This window comes from Acanthopagrus latus, chromosome 21 (genome assembly GCF_904848185.1).
Source record: "Acanthopagrus latus isolate v.2019 chromosome 21, fAcaLat1.1, whole genome shotgun sequence".
Lineage (NCBI taxonomy): Eukaryota > Metazoa > Chordata > Actinopteri > Spariformes > Sparidae > Acanthopagrus > Acanthopagrus latus.
Genome location: NC_051059.1, coordinates 13,291,705 through 13,307,816, shown reverse-complemented (window position 1 = coordinate 13,307,816; position 16,112 = coordinate 13,291,705). Strand labels below are relative to the sequence as shown.

The 16,112-nt window shown below is 41.9% G+C and overlaps 2 protein-coding genes across 6 annotated transcripts in view; one reads left to right on the top strand and one right to left on the bottom strand.

Moving 5' to 3' along the window:
• Positions 1 to 342: 342 nt before the first annotated feature.
• dcaf8 (DDB1 and CUL4 associated factor 8) lies at positions 343 to 8,313 on the bottom strand. Of its 2 annotated transcripts, none has more exons than XM_037084479.1 (13): positions 8,039 to 8,313; positions 7,441 to 7,514; positions 7,233 to 7,328; positions 6,340 to 6,986; positions 5,755 to 5,895; positions 5,538 to 5,632; positions 5,144 to 5,254; positions 4,891 to 5,021; positions 4,300 to 4,407; positions 3,934 to 4,064; positions 3,505 to 3,624; positions 2,910 to 3,026; positions 343 to 2,567 (listed from the first exon to the last, which is right to left on the bottom strand). In XM_037084479.1, exons 2-13 carry the CDS (start codon positions 7,475 to 7,477, stop codon positions 2,460 to 2,462), a joined length of 1,842 nt encoding a protein of 613 aa, XP_036940374.1. In that variant the 5' UTR covers positions 7,478 to 7,514; positions 8,039 to 8,313; the 3' UTR covers positions 343 to 2,459. The 2 variants fall into 2 exon arrangements, with proteins under 2 accessions (XP_036940374.1, XP_036940375.1); XM_037084480.1 differs by lacking the exon at positions 8,039 to 8,313 and adding an exon at positions 7,679 to 7,993.
• A 2,366-nt stretch (positions 8,314 to 10,679) lies between these two features.
• LOC119011648 (guanine nucleotide exchange factor VAV3-like) overlaps positions 10,680 to 16,112 on the top strand; it is a 48,670-nt gene continuing 43,237 nt past the window's right edge. For 2 of the 4 annotated variants that reach the window (XM_037084956.1, XM_037084958.1), the window contains exons 1-2: positions 10,681 to 11,132; positions 14,921 to 15,037. In XM_037084956.1, coding sequence (XP_036940851.1) covers positions 10,929 to 11,132; positions 14,921 to 15,037 — 321 coding nt within the window. In that variant the 5' untranslated portion in view covers positions 10,681 to 10,928. Of the gene's footprint in view, positions 11,133 to 14,920; positions 15,038 to 16,112 lie in introns of all 4 variants that reach the window. The other 2 variants (XM_037084955.1, XM_037084957.1) reach the window with 2 other exon arrangements.

Genomic DNA, 16,112 nt, shown 5'->3' with positions numbered 1-16,112 from the left:
AGTTGAAAATGAACTAATATGGTACAGACATTTGAGGAAGTTGCAAGCAAACTCATTTAGTCTAACATCCAAAAAACCCCATTTATTCATGTTATTCATTAGACCTCCATCAGGCAAATTCTATTAACGAAATGTTGCCAGAAATGTGTGCTGCAAGTTAGTGTGCAGGAGGTTGCTTGCAACTTCTTGTCCACTTGTCCCTTTCACAAAAAGATGTGAATTACTTTTCTGTTACAAAAAGCTTTGAGAAAAATGGTGACAAACATCTCGGACAAAGAACAGGACCCTTCATGGCCCCAAATGTCAATCAATAAATGAAAGAATACACACAAGAACACCATAGAATGACAAGAACATCAAATGCACTGTCCTTTTGTTTATTGCACGAATCGTACATGTTTCCAACTGACCTGGTGGAACGCAGTATTAGGCAGTGGTGGAAAAGAAATTGTTCATCAAAAGCCTTATTATGTATACAAGATGCCAAAAATAACCAGTGGGAAAATCTGAATACAACGGTCTCAAATGATGGATTATGATCTAGAAAGGAAATACATTTTGTTTCTTCTGGAACAAGAAAGAGAATCAAAAACTTTAATACTTAAACTTGAATACTTGATAGCGGTTCTGTTCATAACAGAGACATGTCATTCATAAAAGGGAAAACTGAACAAAAGTGGTGCCCCAAGTCGACATTGTTTTTTTTTCTCTGGATTTAAAAGTACTTTGTCCTCATATAGAATATAAACTCTGCATCAATACCAATCAAATGTTTTGACATCTTTTTTTTTTTTTTGGAAGTCAAACAGCATTTGCTAAAGTTGATTTTTTTTTTTTTTTTTACAGTTTTAATATATATTTATATATGTACATATAAATTCAACTAACTAGAGTTCTCATAGAAAATGAGAAAAGCTGGACTTTATCGCTCTCACACAACAAATGACTGGCAAGCATATTGACCCTACCGCTCCCTCTGTCCTCCTCTTTGAGCCAGTGTTCGGACAGCACAAACAGAAGTTGCCCCACGAGTGGTGCTCTGGCTGCCAACATATGACCTGGTTCAAATAAACTGAAAATGTTTAGCCCGCAAGTGATCCGAGACTGTCAGCATCACAGACAGATTTTAAAAAGGAACCACATGAATGAGTGGAGTCCTTTATGAGTCCAATCTTCATTGGCACATGGGCAGTCTTTTGAACTCTGGTTTGATCCAGGTCGGTTCTGGCTTCTCAAAAATAAAATTGCGCAGTTCCCCAACAGAGCCCAGCATCAGTCCTTATATGCACATGCTGATCACCATCCTCCTCTGTGTTTTCATGAGAGGTGAACTGAAGTTTTCCCATTCAAAGATGGGTGTCAGGGTGAAAAGTAGAGGAAGGAAGAAGAGGAAGGAACAGGACAGGCTGGTGGAAGCAAAAGAAACTCCTCCTCTGTCGAAAAATGCTCAAGTGCAAACTCCCCCAAACACTAAAAAAATTATAAGAATTAAACTAAACTTCACTGTGGGTTTTCCAAGACGAGACAACAGCACTTTCCCCCTGAAAAACCACATACGCAGTGCACAATTTGTCTGTGTCTCAAACTAAAGCATCCCTGATTCAAAGTGCACTCAGCAGTCGGGGGGGGGGGGGGGGGTTTGACCGAGGGAGGAGGAGGGGGGGTAGCCGAGGGGCAGCATGTAGGTTGATGCAGCATGTAAGGGATTTTAGTAGTCCTCGGAGAGAAAAATGCAACTAGCTGCACAATCTCAGGGCCAGAAATGAGTATGAGACTGTGGCGATACAGCGAGGGGCCACCAGGGTTTCCCCTCCACGAGTTCAAATCTTAAAGGAAGTCACATTTAGGGGATGAGTTTGAGGGAACCGTTCTACACCCGTCCTCTCTGCTGAACCCCTCGTTCTTCAGCACAGAAAGCTCCAGAGCAAGAGGTGTGTTACTAAGAGAGAGGGGGAGGTTGTGTGCTGGTGATGTATAGCTTCCTACAGGGCGCTTAAAGAGGAGGTGCTTGTTGCCATACACGCACAGTACGTAGTTCTGAGGGTTAGGCAGAGCATATTAGATTATGTATGGACAAGCAAGGGCCTCCGAGTGGTTTATAGGGATGTAAAGCACTCGCTAAACCTCTCTGTACAATTCTCAAAAATCAGGATTCTGGAAGTGTGTACGCAGTCTGTAGTCGCACCATTTGCACACTCACAAATGCTGGGAAACCAGGCGTTAAGCATCTCTGTCACTCTGCTTCAAAACTATGTTTAAGTATATGTGTGTGTTTATCTGTTTGAGTTTGTATGTGTGTCAAAAAAAAAACTAAAAGAAAAAACAAGTCTGTGGCTCGTAAGTGTTTGAGTGTGCCAGTGTGTCAATAGTGCTTGCCTATGTGCATCAATTCAAGGGCAATAAAGTGTGTATGCATGTGTGTGTGTGTGTGTGTGTGTGTGTGTGTGTGTGTGTGTTGCTCAGGAGGACATGCACTGGACATGGTCTGGACCTCCTTCCTCTTCATCAGAGGAATCTGGAGAGCTCCAGGACTCATCTGTGTCTGGCTCTGCACCCTCACGGCGGGCCTGTACCGAGAAGAGAAGAATGGAGAAAGAAAAGGATGACACTATTTTTGTGATGAAATAGTCTGCAAACATCTTGCCAGCATGGTCCTTCATTAGAAATTCCACTTCTCCATTTTCAAGGAAAAAAAAGTACAGATTTCACTACATTTCTTTCAAGACACGCCATCTTCAGACAACCAGAGTGATAACAAATTGTCATGTTTATGTCATTAGTAAACATATCCCTATTCCAAGTGGGACTGCTGCACCTTTATTCTGCCTTGCCGCCCAGTAGATAAAGACAACATTTTCACTCTACTCCCAGGAACAAAGCCAATGCTTCTCAAGTGTTTGAGAGCTCACCCTTGGAGGCCGTCTGTTCCTCATGTGTCTCATCAGGAACCACAGCAGCTGGGTGTCGTACTGGTCGCCATGGCGCACGCTGTCCTCATCCCGCTCCCGCTTGTTTTTCTTCATCACCTTGACAAAACACCCCGAATTGTTTACTACTACAGGTCTGATTGTGGGGAAGAAGAACATGCACATACTGCAAACATGTTGCTGGTATGAGCTTCTTTACCTCTCATTACAAAGGTTTTACAACCTCAAGAACACCCTGAAGTCTCTCCATTATTTGTTAAACATAGACAGTTATAACATAGGCGAATTTAATAAAACTATTTGGTTTAACACTGTTGCAATAGACAGGTAGAATGCACAGTTGGTAACATCCACTTTCATTTTCACTTCAAAATAAGTGGTTTAGATAAACAAGTTAAACTGGGTTTGATAGGCATCTGTCAGACCACCAGACTATGTTTTAAAACTGTTTTCTGTGGTGTCAGTGCATCCCTGTCTCTCAATAAAAGGGTGGGTTAAAATGTAACTACAACCAACAGAAGGCCAAACATATAAAAAATTAAAAATGGATAAGATGGAGCAAAAAAAAAAAAATCACCTCTTTAAGGCCCTTGAGTCCTGTGGGGTTTTCGGCTGTGGGGGCCCACAGTTTGATGTCGTGGTCCAGCCCACTGGTGGCCATACCCGGCAGGTGGGGATGTGGCTCCAAACAGTTCACCTGTAGTTGTTAAGGGTAGAGAAAACAAATGAAGATGAGGGATGTTTTACAGAGAATATTCTTGGGATGGAGGCCTCAGCAACAAAACGCTACATTAATAGAACATATACAAAACACTAAATTTACTGAAACCAGTGCATTTTTTTAATCACATAAAATACTAAATGTAGTTCCTTGCTGCAGCTGAAAATAAATACTAGATAATCGCCACTAAGACAAAGAGATTACAGAGGGAACACTACCAACCACCAGAGTGTTTCCTAAGTCATCACTGAACTGAACTTATATCATCCTCCCTCTCTGACTCACCACTCCTCCTCTGTCTCCCTCCATAAACTGGACAATGCGAGCGGAATATTTGTCCCACAGGTAGATGTGTCCGCAATCGCTTCCACTGACCACGAACTCACTGCACGGCCCATAGAAGTTCACCCCCTTCACTGTAAGAAAGAGGTCGAGGTTAGGGAGGATGATGCTGTTTCAGTCTACTTACAGCCCTGTGTGTATTGCTCAGGAAGAATTACCTCCGTGTTTTCATCAGCCAAATCTCACCAGCAAGAACAATCAGTCATCACGTATGGTTGGTTCGACTACAGCTGATAAGTTTGATTTTTTATCTGTGTGTAGATCCAAAGGGCACTACTTTATTGCTGTAATAAATGATCGCTGTAACACCTGTAGCATTATTGCGGTGTCCCTTGTATCTCCTGCGGTAGTCAGCCCCGTCGCTGTGGTTGGAGTCAAACAGGTAGATGTCCTCATCATTGTAACTGGCCAGGAGCTCTGCACACACAAAAGAGGTCAGATGGCCATTTGTTTAATTTCCCTTTAAAAAAGGACAGCAATGATGCAGAAAAGCGCAGCCAAGTTGTTGATCTCAGAAATACAGATCATAAACTTCCTGTAACTAGCACATAAGATGCCACATGAAAAGATGTGATCGCAGGCGTTTTATTCAGTCAAATCAGACGTCGTTCTCAACGTTTCTCCAGCGTCATTGATATTACACAGTGGTTGCATCAGCGAGGCTTTAGAATGGCAGAAGTTCTAAAACAATGACTCAAGTGAAAGGGCTCACTGTTTTAATTCAACATTTTAATTGGAGAATGAGAAATTAGGTAAAGATAATCAAACTAAATTCCAATATTATCATGAAACAGGATTACAGAACAAGGAAATAAGTCATGCTTATGTTGTGTAAGATAACTGTTTTTTTAGGACATTTAAATTGACAGTTTCCAAACTGCAAGTTTTTTTTCTTTTTACCTGTGCCATCGTGACTATAAACAAGGCAGGTTATGTTGGTTTTGGACTCGCTGGATACCAGATGTGAAGGACAGAACTTTTTCAGCACGCCATTGTTATCGTTCTCATTAATCTTCCTCTGGTCGTAGATCCTGAACAGGGTTGCAGTGACAAAAAGGAAAAAGGGAAAAAAAATTAAGAGCAGCCTTACAGCCATTTTCTATTTGCATTGTAAGTGAAACAATCAGCAAGAGGACTACAACCTGGTCCATACCTCACATACTGATCTCGTCCTCCCACAGCAAAGTGTTGTGTCTTTGCTGGGTTGACAAAGATGGTGTAGAGTCCCACTTTTTTATCACCCTCCTTCACAACCACCAGTTTACTGAAACATAAACGTAAGGAGACACAAGGAACAACGGGTATTAGCTCAAGCAAGGGGAAAGGTTTTGAAAAATCATTGTCAGATCTGGCAAAGAGGAACGACTCCAAGACAGGACATTTGTGCAACGACATTATAAGCTATGAGCTAAAAAAAGGACAGAGTTGTATCAATACCTCTTGTGGTCTATGATATTTTGCACAGCTATTGCACAAGCCGTCCAGTTAAGAAATCCAATTCCTCACTATATTTACACTTGGTAAACTTGAGTACTGATATCACTTACTTGGCGGGACGGTCTAGACGCAGATCAATACCAAACACAACGGCATCCTCTCCGGCAGACAGAAAGGAGCATGGGGAATCTGGCTCGAGAGCCAGCTAGAACAAAAGTAGGAAGAAAAAACACACATCTAATCACCAGTTTATCAGCATTTTAAATAGATCAGAGCTGGCACAAATATCTCAACATTTACGTTCACACATTCAGCGTTAACACTCACCTTGTGTGCTGCCCCTTTGTGCTGTGCTACCCGCTTGGTGTTCTTGCAGCGCTGTGTTGCAGAGAGCTCAGCCACTCTGATCTGACCATCGCGAGCACACATGGCCAAGGTGGAGTCCCCACTGTGAGGCAGGAACTTTGCCTGTGCACATTCAGATTAAAGTGAATTAATCACTATCCCTAATGGTGTTAAAATATCTTTGCCTCTGGTCAAATTCATCTGACCATTAATCAACTTTTGTCTAGGACTGCAGATCACGATTATATTACTTTGTCTGTCATTTCTCAATTAATCAATTAATTGTTGGGTCTTTAAAACATCAGAGAATGGTGAAAATGTTGCTCAGTGTTTCCCAAAGCCCATTATGATGTCTTCAAATATCTTATTTAACCACAACCCAAAGATACTGAGTTTACTGTCATGAAAGAGACATGGAGAAAACAAAATATTCACATTTGAAGAAGCAGGATTTCAAGATCAATCATCAATATACTTGCCAATGGTTGAAAACTAATCAATTAATAATTGAAGTTGTACTCAATCTCATAATCCAATGTTAAGCATAACATTGTAGTTTTGTCTTACCTGAAATACATTGCTCTTGTGGCCGCTGTCGAACTCCAGCTCTGCACGGCGGACAGCCCAGTCCCAGATCACCACTCGCAGGTCATCGCTGCCTGAGGCCAGGCGTGTGCCTGAGGGATTGAAGTGCAACGTGTTGACGCAGCCTGTGTGTCTCTCCAGGCGGCCCTGGAGCTCCAGCCTCTGCACAAGACCGCGGGCTCCACACACACGCCTCACAAACTGGTGCGACTCCCTGCCGATCTCCCTGGAGCGCAGTGAGGGTACAGCCCGCCACACCGGGCGGCTCAGGTCACGAAGCTCCGCTAACAGCCATGCCTCCATGGCGTCATCATCGTCATCTTCTTCGTCATCTTTCTGCTCCTCGTCCTCGTCCTCATCGTCATCGTCGTCCGAGCTTGTGGAGTGGTTGGTGCCGCCGCCAGGTCTATTCCTCTTTCTGGCAGCCCTTTTCCCACCATCTTTATCTTTTGCTCTCTCCCGTCTGCCTCCCTCGCTCTCTCTTTCACCATCCTCAGTCAGAGAGTACAGACCGCTGCCATCCATGCTGTCTGTGTCTTCCTCCTCCTCTCCCTCTCTGTTTGCCCCCGTCTCTCCTTCCACATCTGGCATAGGCTTGTCTCCAGACACCTCTCCTGTTTCTTTGGGAGCTACAGGAATAGAGAGAGCCAGAGGTTTGGAGGAAAAGGTTAAGACATTAGAGTCTCATTGGGAGATTCGACAAAAGCTGTGCAACTGCTGTATTACAAATTTCAAAAAAATTAAACTCAAACATTGATGAGAACAGCCGTAAAGATAAAAATGTGAAGATAATTAAAATATATTCAAGTGCATATTCAACTATTCTGACAATTATTTCCAGCGTGAGGTTTTCAATGACTGCAAGATGTGGTTACCATCCTGAGAGGAAGACTGTCTTTGTCCTTCTTTGCTTCCAGAGGCACCCCCATCCTCGTGTTGATCCTCTCCAGGCTCTTTATCTTCAGAACCACCTAGTGGAAAAGCAAACACGTCCTCCAGTTAGCTTTCAGCGTTGCAGAGAGAAAGGCAGCTCGAACAGTTATGGTCAGTATAAATAGTAACTTTCTGGCACTGATCCTTTACCGTTAAGCACAGTGGATTTGCCATCAGCTTCAGCCATTCTGTGTCCTTTGTCCTGCGTCGACCCGAGGGAGAACCTTTGGGTGTCACACACAGAAACAGTACTTATATCGAGTATTAACAAACAAGCGGCTTCATATTAAAAGGAGTAAACTGTTATTGCGCACAAATACACAGGACATGACTGCTTGCACTCGCTGAACTGTTGGTACCTGCCGTCGCACCGTGTGACACAAGTTACCTGTTAGCTCCGTAGCCTTCAAACTAACGGCCAGGCTAATTTCACCACCTACCAACCGCTACACGCAACGACATAAACAAACAAACTCGATGCTAGCTGTCTCACGGGCCTGTCTAATGCCCGACTCTGCATTTGAGATGTTATTAGTGTATTGTCCTTTGCACAGCTCGACCACCTGCCACTGTTATTAACCTGAGCTAATGCTAACTACAGCGCTGCGTGCGGCTAACACATCTCGAAACTAAAGAAGCCGCTGTCAGTCCTGCTTCACGACCCAACAGCTGGCTGTCAAAAAAAAAGAAGCGAGCAAGCAAACAGCTAGCGTAGCCTGTAGTGGCTAGCTAGCACAGCTAGCGTTACCTCTACTCGAAGGCCCGACGAGGCGTACTTCTTAGTTCAGTCCTAATCTTTACTGCAGATTTATTTTCTCCACCTCGCTGCTTAGCAAGTGAGCTAAGTGCCTCGACTGGGAATTCTCTGGAGGTGAACACACGACATGAGGAAAGCGTGCATAAAGCTGTCTTGTTTGTTTGTTAAAGAGTAGGTTTGAAGAGAGCGAGCGAGCTGCGTTCACACAAGGTTGACTGCTCTGTTTATGTTTTGACGGTTCAGCTTCTTTTTTTTTCTCTCATTTCCGGTGTCGTGCTCGCTTCTTTTTTCTTCTTCCGGAAGTTTACACAGGAGGAACGAGAGGCATGATGATGATGATGATGGTGATAATAATAATACTAATACTAATAATAATAATACTAATACTAATCATAATAATAATGATAATAATAATAATAATAATAATAATAATAATGATAATGATAATGATAATAATAATAATAAACCATATCACTCAACAATTAACTTTAGTTTGGGTTAAAGTCTGAGTTAACTTTAAAAAAATTTCACATAGAAGATGTGAACTACTGGGACCCTCTTCCCATTCAAGAAATGTGTACAGTTATTTATGAATATATAACATATTAGCACAAAACCTTATGGAAGCCAGTTCAAGAAAAAGCAAATTTTAAAAACAGGTTATAAATTCCAATGGTAAGTCATACTTATCAGATAAAAATTCAAAGCTATGGTCATAGTTAAAGTTAAGTCAAAAGGTTGAAATGATGATATAAAGTCAAAAGTATGAATTACATTTTGTGAGATACATTACATCTTACATCTTACATCTTTTGTTTCTTTTTATCTCGTAATTCTGGCTCTTTATCTTATAATTAAAAGATTTTTCATCAAGCTTAGTTTTTATGTTCTTTTTTCTTTAACTGGCATAATGCGCTGTCATACAAAACTCAGTAATGGTGGTATTAAAGCTAGATTTTGACACTGAGTCGTTCTTGTCTTCCTCAAAACAGGGCCACAGGATTAAGCAATAAAGCTGTACTTGCTTTGAACACCTGAATTAATAGATTTTTTGGGCCACATGGGGGCAGCAACAAGCTGTAAGGACAACACTGACATTTAAAGCTGTTGTAGCCCACTAGTAAATACAGAACAATGTCAGCATTTGTGACAAGTTGTGTATCTGCTCACCTGGATAACTTAAACATTGACTCAGCTTTAAGCTCCTTTTTGGTCTCCACACACTCCTGAGGTAAACATCAGGCATCATGTGTTTATTAGCTGCTCTCTAACTGTGTTTGACCGGCCAGGTTGCACACAGTACAGTTTTTAAGAACAGATGCCTGTTTGCTGCTGTAAACACAGTTTATGAGAGCAATGACACTGGACACATAAAACAGCAGGCTTGTATGCCATGAAACCAAAAACTAGCGAGATGAATGTGGCTAAAATGCCCTGCAGAGTTTGAAAGTCATTTGATCCATCTGTCTGATACTCTGCTATCGGGTGAACATTTGCATTGTATTACAGTGATTATTTTTTGCATTTGATGATTAAGAGAACGCGTTTTCCACTTTAACCTACTTACTCTCATACAAGTTCGAATGTATGGGCCCGTGTATATTCTGAGGAAACATCTGTCTCTCTCTCACTCGGGGTAAAGCAAGATGGGATCCCTCGGCTTCCTTCCTGTGTTTATGTCATGGGTATAATGACAGTGATCTACAGTAAATCCCACGGCGGGAGGTTTGTCCTCCTCTCTGCGGCGGTTGGGTCTCCCGATTCTTCTCTATGTAGGTTAACTTGTGAGTACAATACTGAAACATTATGATCTCAGCTGCCCGGCACACCACAAAGAACTCAGATTACAGTCACCTGTCAAATAATCCACATGGAATGTCGGCTGAGAGAAGGAGGCTGTGAGGGAAATGATTACTCTGAGGCAGACACAGTTCCCTTTAGAATAAATAGATACAGACTGTGTGTGAATAATGAATCATGATGTTGGCTGTTGAGGATTGCATACAACTTCAATTCTTAATTGGTCACTTAAGCCATTTATCAAGCAAATGGTCAAATATGTGCTTGTTAAAGCATTTCTGCTTTCATGTTGATATTAATTGAATGAATTTACTTGGGTTATGGATTGTTGGTCAGACAATAGAAGTGATTTGAAGATGCCATTGTGGGCTCAGAAAACATGTGATGGACCTTTTCTATGGCCTCCCCGATTTTATATATTTAACAATTGACATATGAATTGATTATGTAGATAGGCAGCTCTGTATTTTATTTTATTTTATTTTTTTAAATAAGCCATTATTCACACACTGTATTGAATGATCATTTTACCTGCTGAAACAGCTTGAGCTCCATTCATGAATTTTAAAAACTATGTCAAAGCTATATTCATTAAATCAAACACACTCATGCATGAACATGGTGGCGCACATGAGAAAAACAAAAACAAAAAAACAAGAAACAAACTCAGAAATAATCAGCGTTGATCCAACAGACTGTCAGCCTCTCAATACACATGATGTTTTGCAGGATTTGCTGTGATAAATTCTGCAGGTGTAGAAACTCGATTCAAGATTGAATGGGACGTTAAAAAGCTGTTGTCAAACTCTTTGCGACCACCTCTGTGGAAATATGACAGAAGGAGGAGGAAGGGGAAGTTGACACAGCCAGAGGGGGTTTCACGCAGCCGTCCCAAGCTGTGCAGGCGCGCTCATAAAGCTGCAGCGGCTCTCTCCGCCCTCCATCCAGAGGCGACGCTGGAGTCCGGACCAGGCTGACGGACGGCGCAGAGCGCAGCGAACATGCCGGCCACAGGCTCAACATAGGGAATAAGTTTTGTATTCAGTCTATATATCTGGCTTCAACCTGCTGCTTCCACAACATGGAGTACTGGAGGCAATGCGCGATGTGGCTCATCAGCTGCAACGTGCTGCCCTCGAACCACCGGGTGACTGCGGACACCGCGCAGGTGTTCGACCTGGCGCAAACCCTGCGGGACGGGGTGCTGCTCTGCCAGCTGCTCAACAACCTGAAACCCCACACCATCAACCTGAAGGAGATCAATCTGAGGCCGCAGATGTCACAGGTACACCGATCACTTCTACTCTCTCCCAGGGCAACCTGTGGTTGTTGCAGTTTGTGCAGTTTGACCGCAAATGATGCCGTCCAAGTGTCATGAATGGGATTTTAAAAAGCATGTAACGGTGGAGAACGTTTAGTCAGATGTCAACACAAGACAAGGCAGAGGTCAGTAGTTGATGATCAGGTGGTGCAGAGTTGTGTTGCTGCTGCTAGTGGAAGAAAGTAGATCATCTTCACCTCTTGTGAAGGCTGGCAGTGGAGAGTGTTCTGGTATGCACAAACAAACTGGCAAGTGCTTTTTCAAGAAATGACAAATTAAACAAAGCAGGTCGATATGAGGTCTTTAAACACACCACAACATTAGCCTGCTTTAATCCCCCCTGCAGGTAACAGCTCTAATCTGGATACACAAGTCCATTTTCATATTTCAAGCAGTCTGCAGAAGCTGAGACCAGCACATCCTCTATCTCCCGATAGTGTCTCTGTAAACATTTTTTTTTTTTGAAAATAACGCCACAGGGGTGACCTCAGAAGGAGAGGAGATTACACCCTGGCACGGACCAGTCTTCATCTGTTTGCTTCTTCTGGACTGGTCAACTGCAGTTGGTTTTCCTACATGTCATGTGTTTTTCTTTCAAATCTAAAATCTTAAAACCAGCCAGGTTTTGAGTAAGCAAAGTAATGTCCCCCAGCCCAAAGGACTGGTCCAGGGCTTGACCTCGCTTTACCCATAATTCTTCTCTCTGCCACTGGAGAGCCCTGATAAAATCCTGGCTTTGATCCACCCCATTAGTCAGGGAACTTTTACTGTGTGTGGAGAAATTTGTAGTCTGCTGAGTATGAAGCCTTACGCGCATAGTTAACCAAGAGGGAACTTTATCATTTAAAAAAAGAAAATGCTTCAGAAAAGTAAAAGCTACAAAAATTAGAACATTTATTTCCTAATATATCAACACTCATAGATACACTTAGTTTTTGTTTAATCTCAATGGTAGGTGTAGTTAAAACCAAAGAAAATGTGTGAACTTCATGTGGTGAGAGGCGCATTTCACTTGACATCAGAGAGACAGACATTTATAGCAACATGTCTAATTTAGATGCAGACAAACTCTGACAAAAGAAACACTTGCCAGTTATTTTCATTTTTTGTGTGTAATTTGTCACCATAACAACAAGACTTCCTGTGCGCCCATTTCATTCAGGCGACGACACAGGTGATTAGATCTTTATCAGGCCTTTCTCAGAAGTGCAGTGTGTGACAGACGCATCATCTCGCCAAGTCTCTGAGCATGTTTGATTCCAACCTTATTGCTTAACCTATTACGGTAAAATTAGATATTCCTAGTAAAGGTTATATGACGCACGTGCACACATAAAAAAGCTTATTATAAGTAGATCTAAAAATAGCCATCACCACAGGTTCTCTAAAAATGATTAAATCAAAGAAACAAGCTGTAAATTTGACCTAAACTGCCATAAACAAATGCAGATTTCTACCATAAATAAATAAATAAATAAATAAATAAATAAATAAACAGTTTCCTGGCTGGGGAGACTGCGCTCTGCCTTGCGTATGCTCCCTTGTCAGTGCACTCATCTTTTATATTCTTGACAGACAGTGAAAGCAAACTCACGGGGTAATGTGCCGAACAATGGGTAGCCAAGGCCTGCAGCTGTAGGCCATCCCAGTATGGTTGAGAGAGGCATGTGTGTCAGCGGGCTCCAGATTTTAAATGGCCCTTTCATTGTGCCCTGCTGACCCGCGATCTTGGAAATGGAAGCAAGGGCACGAAGGTATAATGGACTGGAGGATGAGGATTCAGTGGGTAGTGAAAATGTGCCCATGAGTGCTATTAAAAAAAAATTGAAAATAAAAAAAAAATGATCAAAATGGATGTTGGACCAGAAAGTGTGACAGTAAAAGTCTCATGTACGGTTAATAAATACGATACTCTGCATTTTTGCTTTTGTTGCTGTCATAGAGAAAGCAAGGGGGCAACTATATCAGCGAAAATCTTTCATGACTTCATCTTTCAATCTTTCAGATCTGTGCTGCTCAACTTCATTAAATATATGAGCACAAGCAAGATAAGGAATAACGTCAAAAGTCACAAAATAAAAACACTAGACCAAGAAACCGCTCTTATGATCATCTTAAACGTACTGGACCAAGAACACCTGTGCTTTTGCTGATTATGTGTTCCATCCCTGAATCCCTCTATTCTCAAAGTATGTAAAGAACGTGAATATGCACCAGAGCTTTGTGCACTATCAGCAGTACGAAGCGAGTGGTGGTACATAGCCCTCTTGCACTTCCTCTGCAAACAAACAGGCCCCAGGGGGCGGTGGAGTGATTACAGGCGTCTCCACGATGAGCCGGTGTGATAAAAAGGAGCCTATCTATTCTCAAGAAGCTTGTCACAGCTCTGTTTTTTACTGCAAGTGATCGCACACGCTTTCTCCGGTTTAGTCATTACTTAATAACGTGCACTTTACGCCGGTAAAGTTCTTCACTGTCAGAAGACTTGACTTTGGGGGCCGAGCTCGACTCAGAGCCCGACCCTGAACCCAATCACCGTAACTATGAGAAGGCCCGTCTTCATGAAAGTTGTTTGCACTCTTCCCTCGGAGACACGGATCCTATTAGGAAGTGACACCCAGAGCACATGCCTGGTGGTTTTATTTCGCACCGTGAAAACTTTCGGTTTCCATTTTCAGTTTCCTGTTTGTGGGCGTGTGTGTGTGCGTGCGTGTATGTGTGGTTCACCTTCACTTTTATAAAGGCAACTTCAAGCTCAGTGTGCTCTCATTATACTGTCAATATAGGTTTAAAGAAAAGACAAGGCTTTTCAGCTTACCTCAGTTTACCCCACAGAAAGTTTTACAGCAGCGGAAGTCTGTCTGACACAGACAGAAGGAGACACATAAGCCTGGGAGATTTTCAGGGGGTCAAAAACATAAACGTCTCTTTTTAACACATGCAACAGCAACATTTTTGTCTGGAAATAATGCCACTGTTGCTTTGGATCAGGGCCTCCCAAAGAGGGGGCCGCAGGCCGAAGTTGGCCCATGATAAGGTTCATTTTGATGTTTCTAGTGAAAATAACAATTAAAGAAACTATATACATTTTTTATGCTGTTTTACTGTTTAAATATGTAGCATCAATTTGCATAATCTGAGCACAGCAGGCAGAGTGGCACAGTATAACACAGTACTCTACATGAAGTCATTCAGTTAAAGGAAATCGGAATCCCAGTACCAATCAATAGAGGACGTTAGGTATTTACTTTTGGCCCACGGTGCACCATTAAATTTCAGTTTTGGCCCACTGAGGAACAAAGGTTTGGGCACTTGGGCTCTGGTTAATTCAAACACATTGCAGTAATTAGTGCAGCAGATCATAGAGACTTCTTTCATAAATATCCCTGCAATGAAATGTGTTGCTGTAAAGGAATGTAGAATGATCTTTTATTTATTTTTCCGTGTGTTGACTTGACTCTGGGCATCTGTATTTTGGGTGAAGGCACTTTAATTTTGCATCTAATTCTAGTAAATTCTAGTAAAAAAAAACTGCTTTGGTGTAAATAATATAAATATAATGGATATGGAAATCCACCACATGGTATCGACAACAAAAGATTAAAAAAACTAGTGTGTAGACACTAAAACTATCTACGTTTCTAGGGACAAGACACACAACAAAACACATTGTCCCTAACGTGATTCAGAACCTGAAAACATGCATGGAGATTTGTGGACACTTAAGTGATGAGTATTTCTGTCCTTTGCAGTTCCTGTGCTTGAAGAACATCCGCACGTTCCTGACGTCTTGCAATGTGGTGTTTGCGATGAAGAAAAGTGACTTATTCGAAGCCTTCGATCTGTTCGACGTTCGGAACTTCGGACAGGTAACACCCACATCCATCAGATCATCCGTCGCAGCACGATGAAACAAGTCTGAGTGATGCTCTAGGAAAAAAAGGGTTAAATATCTTCTCTTCTGTCCTTTTCTGCTTCTTCTCTAGTAGAAATGATTAAGGAAAGTCTTAAAGTTCGTCAGGATGTTACACCTTTGCAAGCCGCTTTTTACAGTGTTTCTTCATTGGGCACGTTATGGTCAGAAACAAGAGTGTAGAGCAAGATACACAAACATCAGAACTGCATCATGGTTTTCAAATGATTGTTGTATTACCCAAAACGTTACACCGAGAAAGTCGAACAACGGTGTATAAAAAGGGAAATATGCACAGAAGACAGCAGATATTTGGTTCGTAGCTGCAAGTAAAATTCCCAATACCACGATGTAATAACAGTTTTTTTTAATATAAATAAAAGTCCTGCATTCCAATACATTCACAAATATTAACAACATATGCCTTAAGTACCAAAAGTAAAAATACTAATTTTGCAGAATGACTTATTTCAGACTTATATGTATGTATATATATTGCTGGATCACTTTTGAAGTCGCAGCCATTAAAGGTGGAGCCAAATTCGCCGACTGCTGGGTAGCTATATCGATGATAATGCATCATAATTTATTAGTTTATTACATTCAATTCCATGAATATGCAAAGTAAATAGTAACTACAGCTGTCAGATAAATGGAGTGGAGAAACAGTACAACATTTGCCCCCAAAATGAACTGAAATACTCAAGTAACCTCAAAATCCTAACCCTAACCCTCAAAATTCTACTTGAGTAAATGTAATTACTAACATGTAACCACTGATATTGTGTGGAAAGTCAAAACACAGCTAGAAGCGTTAAGTGTGTCACTGCGTCACTGTGTTGACAAGCTGCATGTGAACACTGTAGAAAACCGATAATACATCTGCTTGTGCACCGCTCTGATGGAGGCACGGCACGTATGAGTGAGCGTGAGTTTAAGAGCGTTCCATATCTGTCTGCTGTCGCCTGCTCTTGCATTTTCCCGGTGCACTCCTGCACGGATTGGTCGACCACTTTTTTTTTTTTTTTTTT

Excerpts from the sequence above, each read along its gene's own strand:
- dcaf8 (XM_037084479.1), bottom strand. The coding sequence starts at position 7,477 with ATGGCTGAAGCTGATGGCAAATCCACTGTGCTTAACG. Across the intron at positions 3,625-3,933 it reads AGGGAGACAGAGGAGGAGTG|GTGAACTGTTTGGAGCCACA; the intron begins GTGAGTCAGAGA and ends TAACAACTACAG. Across the intron at positions 2,568-2,909 it reads GGAACAGACGGCCTCCAAGG|GCCCGCCGTGAGGGTGCAGA; the intron begins GTGAGCTCTCAA and ends TTCTCGGTACAG.